Source organism: Chlamydomonas reinhardtii, chromosome 12 (genome assembly GCF_000002595.2).
Source record: "Chlamydomonas reinhardtii strain CC-503 cw92 mt+ chromosome 12, whole genome shotgun sequence".
Classification (NCBI taxonomy): Eukaryota; Viridiplantae; Chlorophyta; class Chlorophyceae; order Chlamydomonadales; family Chlamydomonadaceae; genus Chlamydomonas; species Chlamydomonas reinhardtii.
The window spans coordinates 5,795,341-5,807,358 of record NC_057015.1 but is presented as its reverse complement, the minus strand read 5'-3'; the positions used below and the strand labels follow the sequence as shown (position 1 = coordinate 5,807,358).

Below are 12,018 nucleotides of genomic sequence, written 5' to 3'. Positions count from 1 at the left end.
ATGCGTGGGGAGATGTGTTGGCGCGTGTGCAGGTGCAGTTCGACTCCCTAGAGCAGCGGCGGGCGCGCCCCGGTGCAGGCACGGGGCTTGCGTGTGGGCAACGACGGATGCGCCCTTGCGTCCCACGTCAACGTGCTGCCGCACCACCAGTGGCTCGTGCGCCAGGCGCCCCCCCCCCTTGAGGGACGCCCCCTGCTCCTGTTATGTCCATACTCGCCTGACTCCGCGTGGGAGGATAGTCCCTTGCAATTCCCACTTCGCGCATTGCCACCCCAGACCCCGTGTGTGGGACTGAGAGGCGTACTCGTATTCTTGTTGGTGGTGGTGGTCCAGTCCGGATCTGCTGGTGCAGGTGCCAGGCTGCAGGTGCTGTGACTGTGTGCCAGCCGGGCCACATGCATGGGCGCGCTGCTCCAAGTGGGCCAGTGCTGACGGCGTGCTGACTGGCGCCCGCGCATCTATCTATGGGGTTCACCATTCGGGTTTGGGGTATGGCCCTATGGCGCTGTCCACCCGTGGCAGGCTGTTTGCTGCAAACTGTTTGCTGTCTGCTTGGGGTACGGGCGTCAGCTGCACCCTATGGGACCTCGCCAACCTGCCTGAACCCTGTCCCATCACACACCCGTGGCAGGCTGATTTCGCGATGCCTCGGACTGCGCGTTCTCAAGTGTGCGGGGTCTGGAGCCCTGCGCTGTGTTCTTGCCAACAGCTCCTTCGTTGCTGCCCACTCGACAAATGGGAGCGTCTCTTAACGCGCTCCTTCCGTCCCGTCGCCTCCTGGGCGTGGCCAACCCGCTGCATCCAGCATGGGCCTGCATCCACCCGCCTTCACTCTCAGCCTGCTGCTTCGCCAATGCCCATTCACCTTCCACACGCCCTGAAAAGCTGTCACTTGCACATGACGCGCTTGTAGTGCAGCTAAAAGGAGATTTCGGTCCCTGGCGCATCCTGGGCCATTCCTGTACCCATCATCCCACTGGGACCAAAACTATCTCCTGTCAAGTACAAACAAAGCAGCCGCTGAAACACTCACTTGTGTACGTATGTAGTCTTGCGCCAAGCCACCATGAGCCAACCGCCTACAAAACGCCGCTATACGTGCTCGGAGGGTGCTAGGCCCCGGGCAATCGCGTTCTCACAAATGACTGAGGTCGTTTTCAGAAAAATCTATGTCGAGACCGGGGCAGTGACCCTGGCTGAGCTTTACGTGTCCAACGAGCTGCCCGCGCTATCTGAGCTTCCGGAGGCTTTGCCGACTTCAACAGTAAAGGACCACATGCTGGCCTCCGATTACGTGCTGCAGCCGACCACGACAGAGGCCCCGTTGTATATCCAGGTGCGTGCAAACGCTTGGGCCGAGAGATGCTCACGAGTGGGACAAATGAGCAGTGTTCGCTTCTATTGGGCACCTATGTGGGCACATGACAGGTTTGGGAGATTCTTAAGAACCTGCTGGCTTTGCAAGTGGGCTCCGGTGGCACTGACGGTGAGGTATGCATGGGCACTGCTGGAGTGGCGCTCGGCAACGCGCGGACGGACGAGTCTGACGACAGTGATGATGAGGAGGACTGGGCTGAGGCGCCAACCGTGCTTGCCGACGAGGCAATGCTGACGGGCCCTCAGGTGACGGGTAAGTGGGCCGAAGCGTGTGTGTCCTTGCCTGGGTGATGCGGGTCCGCCGACTGCGCGGGCGAGCTGCGTCTATGCGTGTGCTTGACGCCTTTTTGGGCACTACGCCAACCAGGATTCTTCCCAACCCGGCCACAGGCAGGTCAGAATTCGTGCTGGTCCGTGCGCCTGCGCAGCGTCCGCTTCCGATCTGCCGCGGCCTGGAGATGGTGGGGCGGCCCGACGGCTTGACACCATTGCTGGTTGGGGAGGTGGAGCTGACTATGAACTTCTTTGACCAAATCTGGCAGCCGCTCTCTCTTGCTTTGGAGCTGTTAAAGAGAAGCCCAGCCCAAACACGCTCCGTGTGGTGAGTGTACCCGCGCCTGTTTCCAGCGAACGTAATGGTGGCACCAGTGCCGTAGTACTGTTATGACTATGCATGACGTCCCAATGTGGCTGCCCCCGCTTCCACCAACATCACTCCTGCATACAGGGTGTTCCTCACAGACGTGAAGATATGGGACTTTGTGCGCGTGGACAGGCTGCCCTGCAGTGAAGGGGTGGGCGGTGCCGCAGCTAGCGCCGCCGCAGCCCCGGTCACTGAGTCGGCCGGTGCGACAGCGGCACCACCACGGTTCGCACTGAAGCGGGTGCGTGGGGCAGGTCCGCTGGTTGATACGCAGTGGTTCATGGGCATTGTGGGAACACCTTTTGTGTGGGGAGGGGCTCAAGTATGCGGCTTTGGCCTTGCAAGTTGTGGTTTGACATGTAGAATGATGGGTGGCTGCACACACCAAATACGAAGACATCCGCCACCAGGGCGCTGTTAGGCGTGATGAGCAGATGCGTGTCCCTTGCTGCAGCTGAATCCTGTATCCATGCTGTGGGGCACACGGGTATGACGCCGGTCTGGGAGAGGGGTCAAACGGCACAGCCTGGTTACCTGCCTTGGCCTTGTCGTCCGGTCCCCAAACTCCGGCGAACGTGGTCCCCGGCGGACGACACGGCCTAGACTGGTCTAGCTCGCGTGGCGTCCGGGGGATGCGTTCCGCCCAGCTTGGCACGGTCGGCGACGGTCGTCAGGCCGACCTACGAATCAGCTACCAGCGTTCTAAAAGTATCACCTTGATACTATAGAGACCTCAAATATTTTGTTTGCGGCCTATTCGGTGACGTCGCGGTGAACAGGCTTCTCAATTACCGCGCTTTGATGCCAATTATTGTTGCCGTCATCAAACATACATGCAAGGAGACTAGAAACATGCTCCCGGGCTTAAGAGTGCGACCCTGGCGAAAGCATGCCTCGCGAAATGTGGTGACAGCCACCCTCGCAGAATGCGACGGGAGTCAAACTTATATGTCATATAATTTAATTCCTGAAAGAGTGAGGCTAAGTCTACGCGAGCGTGGAGAAACACGTGTGGACACGTTTTTGCACCTCTTCAGACCGGCGTCATACCCGTGTGGCTGTGGGGCCAACACATGTACACATATGCGCACTGATAGCAATGGCATGCTTGCCCGGTTTTGTTTGCCGTACTTCAAGTCCGTGCACACCTTCATCAATTGCGCCAACGGCGGCTACCTTAAGGTATGTTGTGCAGCCGTTATCTCCCGCCCTGGCGCCCTCACTAGTGGGACTGCTGAACTGATGTACTTCATGCTTACCATTTCTACGTGTACTCTTGCAGATGCTGGCTATGCTGCACCACATCATCTATCCCGGGGAGCAGCATGCGGGCCTGCAGGACCGCATGGCCCGGAGCAGCGCAGCGCTGGAGTCCCGGGCCAAGTCGTTGGTGAACAAGGCACAGATACTGCAGCAGGCCCAGGTGGGTTAAATGTATGCCCAAGTTGAGTCTAGTGGGTTGGCAAGATAGCGCTGTCTGCTCCTGGTACTTGTGTAGTTGCGCCAGTGCTATCTAATACTGGTGATTATGCAGAGTTGGGGAACAGGGGTCCAGGTCGCGACCAACCTCTCTCCAGTCTATCTCTGCCTCCTAAGACCACGGGTTTTTTGGAGTCAAGTTGGGCCCTGATAGCATGTGATGGCTTGGCGTCTTCGGGTGCTGGGAGTGTCCCCTCTGTAACATCCGCATTCTAAGGCCACGCCCAAATTACTCATTATGATCTTTATCATTCCTCCTACTACTACTCCTCCTATGACGCACTCTGCAGGGGGTTGTGGAGGAGCTGAACATGGCCAACGCACGGGCAGCCAAGGCGGAGGCGGACGCGAAAGCGGCCAAGGCGGACGCGGAAGCAGCCAAGGCGGACGCGGAAGCGGCCAAGGCGGACGCGGAAGCGGCCAAGGCGGACGCGGAAGCAGCCAAGGCGCAGGCGGAAGCGGCCAAGGCGGACGCGGAAGCGGCCAAGGCGGACGCGGAAGCGGCCAAGGCGCAGACGGAAGCAGCCAAGGCGCAGGCGGAAGCGGCCAACGCACGGGCAATCAAGGCTGAAGCAGAGCTGGCTGCCATGAAGGCTCAAGGCGGACTTGCGAGCGCACGTACCAGCATTGAAGACTAAGATGTTGTCATGTCAGCAGTATAGTTTCTGATGTACAGCAGGGTTTGTTTATGTGCTCCAGGTAGCTCCAAGTGTTAGGTAGGTTGCATTGGTGACAAGAAGGAGTGACAAGAAGGACGCAGGACGCGAGTCGGCAACATGGAATGCGATCACCCGGCTCTGGGCCAAGCTAGGGGCTGTTGGGTAGGACTGATGCAGACGCGCAACTACCGGTACAACAGCTTCACCTGCTGCATAGGTTAAGCTGCTCGGTTGCGTGTAGCGTATGTTGTGGGGCGCTGTGTGTAGGCCTCACTGGCAGGCGGACCTGGGCACGCTGGCTGTTGTGCCGCCGGTATGGTGGGCCTGGTGGAGAGATTGTTGTTAATGCTAGAGCTGGCCAAAGTGGCAACGGCGGGTTTACTGGACCATCTCTGGGAGGATGCTCTAAGTGCCTTCTCTCGTGAGGAGTTGTGGCTAGTGCGCCCGCCTGCGGGGCTTGCGCCACCTGTGTGGGATGTGGTGTGTCTTGCTGCTATGTCTGCCCTGGACTTTGGTCGGCAGCGTATGGTTATGGCCGGGCTGGCGGCGCGAGCGAAGCTGCCGTCGGCCCGGGTGCTGAGCATTGGACTTGCCGTCGTAGCTGACTTCTGGGGTCGTCTCCAGACGTTTGTGACTTTGGGTATCAGGCCAAAGGGTTGGGACACTGTGCCGTCTGCGCATCCTTTCATCTCTCGGGCTGTTGGTGAAGGCATGGTATTGCGCTTGCCGTATGACGTTGATTCCCCGCCTCCCTCGCCGTGAGAGGTTGTCAGTGCTTGGTGGCTTTGTGTGTGGGCAGGATGCATGTGTGGGCGACCGTTCTAGTGCCTGGACGCTTGCGCCCTGGTTAGTGCGTGCGCTGTGCGTGTGTGCTGCGGCCTGGACGTTTCCCGGCACTCCTGTGCCTAGGCTTGTGGCGTTGGGGCACAGCGGTGGGGCTCTGGCGGGTTGAGGCTTGGCTAGGACTCACTGTGCGTGGAGTCTCACGGACTTACTTTGACCGCGGGAGGGTTTGCAGCAAAGTTGGGGTTGGTGGAATCAATACGCAAGGCCACGCGCGTGCATGCGTTTACAGCGGTCTTGATGCCTGGGTCAGTCTTTAGGGATTCGTGCGACTAAATGCGGGACGTCGTATCACACCACTCGTGTGTGCGGCCACTCATCAACTCAGCCTGGTCTGTAATCAGTGCAGCATACCGTACGGTATGCATGCCATGTGTTCAATGCAAGCGGACAATCATCTTTGTTGTCAACCTTTATAAAACTCATGTTATCGGGGCTGTAAATCGTTTGTTGGTCCGCCATGGCGGTCCATGAGTCCTACCGAAACCGAATGGCTGCCACCCTGCCCATCGAGTGACCCCTCCTCATCCTGCGCCACGCCCAGCCCCCGCCGTCAATGTGCACATCAACATTACATGGGCACTGGGGCTCGCCGGGGGGGGCAGCCGCCCACAGGCGCCCATGCACGAACCTCAGCTTCACCGGGTGCGCTGCTTCTTCGCCATGTGCTCCACAAAGGCCCGCACGTGCTCCGCCGTGACGGTGGGCGGCCCGCCGTCTGACTCGGGCGCACTGTCCACTACATCGTGTAGGAACGACCTGTGCGGGCAAGGGCGAGGTGGTTGGGGTGGGGTCCGTCACCAAACAAACCAGTGACTGAGACACCATGTGGGGTGGGTGGGGGCTGGCGATATGGGGGCAGGGCACAGCAGCGAAGCGTTTAGCTGGTGTTCGGTTCTGGTAGCGGCGCTGTCTGCCAGCCGCGGTCGCTCTTAGTTGCTGTGCGTCAAGGTGAAAGACTGGCCGCCTTGCGATGGCAGACCCATACACACCCTCGCAATGCCTCAGTCCGGCTCGGGTACTCACACCAGGTTGTCGGCGAAGTCATGGAAGCAGCCGCCACCGCGATGCGCTTGGCGGGCTCTAGGGTGCTCATCGCCTCGCTCTCCGCCTCCTCCAGCGTCTTGCCGCCCAGCAGCTCCCTGGGGCCGGGCCAGGCGTGGAAGTTGGGCAAGCGCAGGAATGGGAGTGTAGGCTGGGAGAAGGTGGCGAGTTGGGCCGTAGATGAAATGGTGGCCCAGAGGTGTATCGTGACCATGCGCGCAAGAGTGCCGCAGCATGCTGGAGTTGCAAAGGCAGAGCTGCTGCATTCTTGCGCCGTCCAACACTGCACCGCGGCCGGGCGCCCGGAGCGTGAGGAATGCGCGTCAGCAAACTTCCAGCCAGCCAGCAACTCGTCGGTACAGGAACTCCGGCGTTCGACCAGCCGCGCACTCCTGCCCTGCCGTTGCCAATTGTGTGCCATCTGTTGGGTTCTGGGAATCAGTTGCACCCTACGGGACTTTACCAACCTGCCTTACCACTGTCCCATTAAACACTGCACTGCGGTTTACCCTTGCAACGGCATGCTGCCACCACGTATGGGTCTGCGCGGCACACGCATCGTTGGCCGAAGGCGTGCGGAAGAGGTCGCCCCATCGGTTTGAATCCTTGCTTCGCACTGCCCTACAGTCCCCCACGTCGACTCACTTTTTGGGCTGAGCCCCCCAAGCGAAGCGTCCCAGGGGGGGGGGGCGAAGCCCCCCAGGATTGCCCCTGTCCGTGCCTGCCTGCCTGAATCACCGGTCCGTGCGTGGCTGCTGTTAGCCCCCCCGAGGCCCCGAATCACCCCGGTCGCTCACTGTTGCCTCACTGTTTAGCATTTGATGGCTGACACCGATTCGGATTACGGACCCAGGCGCAAGAAAGCTCGCGAGTATTCGCGCAGCCGCCAGCAGCAGCAGTCGGCCGAGCTGAACGCGAGGCGTGGCGCGTTCGTGAGCAGCAGCGCCGGCAGCAGCAGCCGGCCGATGCCCGCGAAGCTGAACGCGAGGCGAAGCACGTTCATGAGCAGCAGCGCCGAGCTGCAGCCCGAGGGCCCGTTGACACAGCAGTAGAAGCGCAGCAGTGGCCGGCCAGCCCCCCCCCCCACCACCAACCCCTGGGCGCGCCGGAATCCGTGGAGGGGAGGCGGGGAACGGCGGGGACCAGCGCAGGGGGCGCCCCCGGCATTTGACAGGGAGGGGGCACGCACTCCACGATGGGTTCAGCTGCACGCGTTTAGGTGCGGAGTTAGAATGGTATGAGGGATTAAGGATGAAGCTCGCCGAGCTTGGCAGGTGTTCGGGCGAGTGGCAGCTCGAGCGCGATGGTCGCCCGCCCCCAGCCTTGCCAGCCTCCTTTCACCTCAGCTCTACGCCTCTAAGGGCCACTACCTGCACACGCCTCCTCTCGTGCTCGGCATTATAACACCGTACGTTGCGTCCCATGTCACTTGACTCCCTTAGGGGCACGCCCCATGGATCGCATGGCGGTCCGCTAGTGTGCCAGCGTGGTGAGTGAGCGTGCCATACCAAACTCCACAACACCGTGCAGTCCACCCGGTCCTCCACCAAGCTAAATATTGCTCAGCTACACAAATCGCAATCTGTGGACAACATATGAAACGTCGTCTTGCCCAGAAGCGCTCCTCTCACCCTTGCAGTTAACGAGCTCCTGCTTTCGCATCAATTCCTGCAAGAACATTCGTTGCTTGAAAACCGTAGACGCTGACAACGTCCTGTTTCCTTTCTGTTGAATTGCGTTGACACTACAGCCGTGCACGATGAGCACCGTTTCTGTGACGCTGCAGTTTATAGCGGGTCCACGGCATGTAGCAGAGCTACCAGCATCATGTAAAGTGAGTCGAGGCACTGTCCGACAATGGGCTAGGTGCTGGGCTTGGCGTGTGGACTCTCTGACTGTTAAGGACTCTCGGCCTCGCCGCCCGCTGTTGCCAACCACGCGGCCTCCCATCACGTTTCTGCAGGTGGAGCAGATAGTCACAACAGCGGAGGAGGCGTTTGGTGCCATCACCAAAGGCAAGGCCAGGGCGGGGAGGCCTGGGGGCTGCGAGACCGCGTCAGGAGTTTGGGGCGGGTGCACGGGCGGGTGCACGCAGATGCGATGCCGTCCTGCTCATAGACGGGCGCTGCCACGTGGCTGCGGGCCCACGCCGTAGATTGACGAGACACCCTTGCCACTATCTGTGGAATATTAATCCTGTTTGCGTGCGATCCGTTTGCGTGCAATCCGGTTGGAGTGGAAGGCCCCAGCCCAAGTGTTGTGGACGATGCATGGATGCATGGCACCCCCGTCCTGCACATCAGGTCCTGCCGCAGCCTTTTGTCCTGGCGTGGTCTCATCCGCTGATGACGCCCGACCTGAGGCCAGTGGCGCAGCTGCCACCACATCCTTCACACCGTACTGCACCTTTGCACTTGGCGGTGTGGCGCGGTGCGGTGCGGCGTGGTGCCGCAGTGATCCGGTGGCGTCCTGCAGCGTGTGTTGCCTGGGTTGCTGCTGACCCCACGCTGTGCTGCACACCGCGCAGGCGGCATCAAGGTGGTGCTACGCGGCGGCGCACTGCCCACCGACAAGCCGGGCCACCTGGTCAGCCTGCAGGACGGAGGTGGGAGGGAGGCAGATGGAGAGGGATGGGGAGGGAGAGAGGGAGCGGGAAGGCAAATCGAAGGGAGGGGGCGCCAGGAGGTGAGAGACGGATGCGGACGGCGGGACACGTGCATCCCCTAAGGGGTCTGGGGGGCTGTAGACTGTAGTCGTGGGGACTGGCTGTGTCAGCCCGGCTTTCTTGCGCTTGCTGCCTTGTGTCAGGCCTTGTGGTGCCGGGTCTCACGGAGGCGCTCGCCAGAAACCGCAAGCGCTCCTGAATGATGCTCAACCCACACGCCGAAACAGACGGCCAATACATGGCGGCACACGGACAACGCCTGCTATGCCGTGCTGTCGTAATGTGTTTCATGTGCAGACCATCTCTTAGTGGCACCGCAGCGCAAAGGGCCGTCAGCCGAGGTGATGGCGGCGGTGACGCGGGCGGCGGCGGCGCGGGGAGGCGGCAGTGGCGGCGGCGCCGATGACGATGACGAACGGATAGAGCTGCCGGCGAACGCGGCGCGGTGGGAGGCGGCGGTGGTGGAGTGGCTGCGGAGCCGCTGCCCCGACTGGGTGAGTGGAGCGCGGAGCGCGGAGTGCTGGGGCTGAGGCTGCGGTGGGGGCGCGGGTGCGGGGGCGGGGCTGCGGTGGGGGTGGGGGTGGGGGTGGGGACGGGGACGGGGACGGGGACGGGGACGGGGACGGGGACGGGGACGGGGACGGGGGCGGAGGTGTTTCGTGTGACCCTGGAAATACCAAGCATTTACCGACGCCTGAGGTGATCTCTGAAGTTCGGGCGCCCACCCACCCGCCCGCCGCTCACATTGCCACCGCTCGCTCGCGCGCCCTGTTGCCTCCACACCACGCTGTGCCCACCCCACGTGCGCACCCCAGCAACGCCTCCTTCCTTTCCTACGCCCGCTTGCTCCTTCTCCCCACCTCCTCCCCACCTCCCTTCCTCCCTTCCTCCCTCCCCCCTCCAGGTTCTCGAATGGGTGGTGCTGGTGCGGCCGCGGCGCTTCGCCATCACGCTTGCCTTCCTGGCGGGCTGCGTGGCGGCCTCGCGTGTGGGCCTGGGGCCCGTGTTCCTGCTGGTGGGGCTCATCGCCTCCATCTTCCTCAACCTGGGCCAGCGGCGCGCAGGCGAGGTGTCCGCCTACAGCATCTTCAACCGGGGCGTGCGGCGGCTACCGGGGCAGCTGGATGCGGACGAGATAGACCGGCAAATGCGGCAGGGGCAGATGGGGTAGCGGGGGAAGGGTGGGGGTTACATTCATGCTCAATTAAGAAGTGAAGTCGTAGGCAGGGGGAGGGGGGGAGAGGCGGGGAGAGAGGGGGGGCGGGGGTTGGGGTGGGGTGGCGTGTGTGCAGGAGGCGTGCCGGAGATGGTGGTCGTGGCCCCCGCATGAGGGAATGAGCGAGGGGTGCTGGGGGTGTGGCATTGGGCGAGTGAGGGGCGCACAGCGCGGAGCCGTGGCAGTGGGGCGGTGGTGCGAGGTGCCGGTGGCGCTGCGCGCCCCGGGAACGTGTGTGTGCGTAGTAGGACTGTCGGCAAAGACATATCTGGGTGCCCCAGGGCGTGTTTCGCCCACAGTTATCTACCGTACTTGTGTGGCGTAGAGCTACCATTCCGCCCACAGTGTGCTTGCTTCTCCCGCCGCGGCACCACTGGGGCGCACTGCTGGTGCGGGTCGCCGCACAGAGATGCAGCCGCACTGGCCAGCTTTGCGCGGTGGCTGGGCGAGGCGTGTCATACTGTCATGGGTGACACGTATCGGTAACAGCGAGCTCTGACAACATGTGGCCGTTACAGGGCCGAGGCCGCCCAGTCCTCTACGACTCCTACCCTACGACTCCTGCCCAGACAGTACGACTACGGGACTTGCCTTACCACTGTCCCATCGCACACCCAGACAGTACGACTAGCTGCAGCCCGTCGGGCCCGTCAGTCAGTCAGCAGCGCGTCGGTCGTCCCGCCCGTCGGTCGCTCCACCACGCGGCCGGGGCTCATTGCCCACTGCCCCGACCCCACCGCACACCCGCCTCCCTCCCCATCAACACCCCGCTCCAAAACCTTCAACTGCCACCTCGGTCCCACAGCGCACACGCTCCAGTCATTCAGCTGCCCGCCTCCCCTCGCCCCCATCCCCAAAACACACAAACGCTGCCGCCTCCTCATCCGCCACCCCCTCGCCAGCCGCGCCGCTCCAGTGGCACCCCCCTTGCACCATCCCTCAATGCGAGCCGCCGTTCGCCACATGCCCATTCGCGCCCGCCTCCGCCTTTGCCGCCTCCGCCTTTGCGGCCGCCGCCTCCGCCGCCGCCTTCTTGGCTGCCGCCTTGGGTGTGGGCGGCACGGAGCCGCTGCGCGCCAGGGCCAGTCCGGCGCCGTCGGGTCGCAGAGTGACGGTGATGATGTCGCCCTCCACAAACTCGGAGCGAAGCAGCGCCTGACGGAGCGGGTTGTGAACACGCACGTGGGGTGGGGGGTTACATGCATTAAGTTTACGAAGTGAAGTCAGGGGGGTTACATTCATGATAATTCAAGAAGTGAAGGCATAGCCAGGGGGGATGGGGCTACACTCATGACTACGGTAATTAAGAAGAAGCGCGGTTGCAGCCCGACACATTGGTGTGGTGTGGTGGGGTTGGGTGGGGTGCGGTGGGTACGTGGATGGCTGGTCGGTTGGCTTGGGTGGGTTACTTTGTTTTAACGTTGGTTTCAACCAGAAGAGACCATGTGGGTGGATGTGCCACAGGACAGGGAGCGCGGCTATCGGCCCGCCAAGTCACCACACCGGCCCCGCCCACCCATTGCCAGTTTGATTGCCCCCACCCGCTTGTGATTTAGCCACTCCGTCCTCCACATGAACTGCTAAGACCCCCACCCCACCCCCGCCCCCGCCCCCCGAGGGGCTGCCCTCACCTGCGCCAGGTGCGTCTGCAGCTCCCGCTGCAGGGCGCGCTTGACGGGCCGGGCGCCGTAGGCCGGGTCGTAGCCCTTGCCCGCCAGGTACTCAACCGCCGGGTCCTGTGCAGGTGTGTGCGTGTGTGTGTGTGTGTGGGTGTGTGGGTGTGTGGGAGGGTGCGGGTGGGAGGACCGTGTGTGTTTGGGTTCGTGCAAGAGCAAGGACGCGTACACACGCCGTACACATGCCCCCGCCTCCAGCTCCAGTGCTGGCAGAGGTGGCTTCCGCCCCCCCTCCCGCCCTACTACACCCTCCACCCCGTCAACACTTCATACGTGTGATTCATTCACTCAGTTCTCCACATCAACGGCCAACCCCCTTGTAACATCTTTGCAACCCCCCGGCCCCCATTGGGCTCGGGCACATAACCCCACCCACCTCCCACCCACCCACCCACCCACCCACCCACCCACCCACC

The 12,018-nt window shown here is 62.3% G+C and overlaps 4 protein-coding genes across 4 annotated transcripts in view; 2 read left to right on the top strand and 2 right to left on the bottom strand.

Moving 5' to 3' along the window:
• Window positions 1-874: 874 nt before the first annotated feature.
• Window positions 875-5,455, top strand: CHLRE_12g533450v5 (uncharacterized protein). The gene is made up of 6 exons (XM_043068605.1): window positions 875-1,336; window positions 1,429-1,630; window positions 1,768-1,978; window positions 2,105-2,261; window positions 3,303-3,443; window positions 3,790-5,455. Exons 1-6 carry the CDS (start codon window positions 1,142-1,144, stop codon window positions 4,135-4,137), a joined length of 1,254 nt encoding a protein of 417 aa, XP_042918700.1. The 5' UTR covers window positions 875-1,141; the 3' UTR covers window positions 4,138-5,455.
• Window positions 5,456-5,560: 105 nt separating this feature from the next.
• Window positions 5,561-6,354, bottom strand: CHLRE_12g533426v5 (uncharacterized protein). The gene is made up of 2 exons (XM_043068604.1): window positions 6,028-6,354; window positions 5,561-5,760 (listed from the first exon to the last, which is right to left on the bottom strand). Exons 1-2 carry the CDS (start codon window positions 6,257-6,259, stop codon window positions 5,741-5,743), a joined length of 252 nt encoding a protein of 83 aa, XP_042918699.1. The 5' UTR covers window positions 6,260-6,354; the 3' UTR covers window positions 5,561-5,740.
• Window positions 6,355-7,634: 1,280 nt separating this feature from the next.
• Window positions 7,635-10,240, top strand: CHLRE_12g533400v5 (uncharacterized protein). The gene is made up of 5 exons (XM_043068603.1): window positions 7,635-7,879; window positions 8,009-8,060; window positions 8,573-8,650; window positions 9,008-9,204; window positions 9,615-10,240. Exons 1-5 carry the CDS (start codon window positions 7,805-7,807, stop codon window positions 9,879-9,881), a joined length of 669 nt encoding a protein of 222 aa, XP_042918698.1. The 5' UTR covers window positions 7,635-7,804; the 3' UTR covers window positions 9,882-10,240.
• A 186-nt stretch (window positions 10,241-10,426) lies between these two features.
• CHLRE_12g533351v5 (uncharacterized protein) overlaps window positions 10,427-12,018 on the bottom strand; it is an 11,568-nt gene continuing 9,976 nt past the window's right edge. The window contains exons 21-22 of the mRNA XM_043068602.1: window positions 11,558-11,662; window positions 10,427-11,081 (exon numbers count right to left, since the gene is read on the bottom strand). Of these exons, the coding sequence (XP_042918697.1) occupies window positions 10,866-11,081; window positions 11,558-11,662 (321 nt within the window). The 3' untranslated portion in view covers window positions 10,427-10,865. The remainder of the gene's footprint in view (window positions 11,082-11,557; window positions 11,663-12,018) is intronic.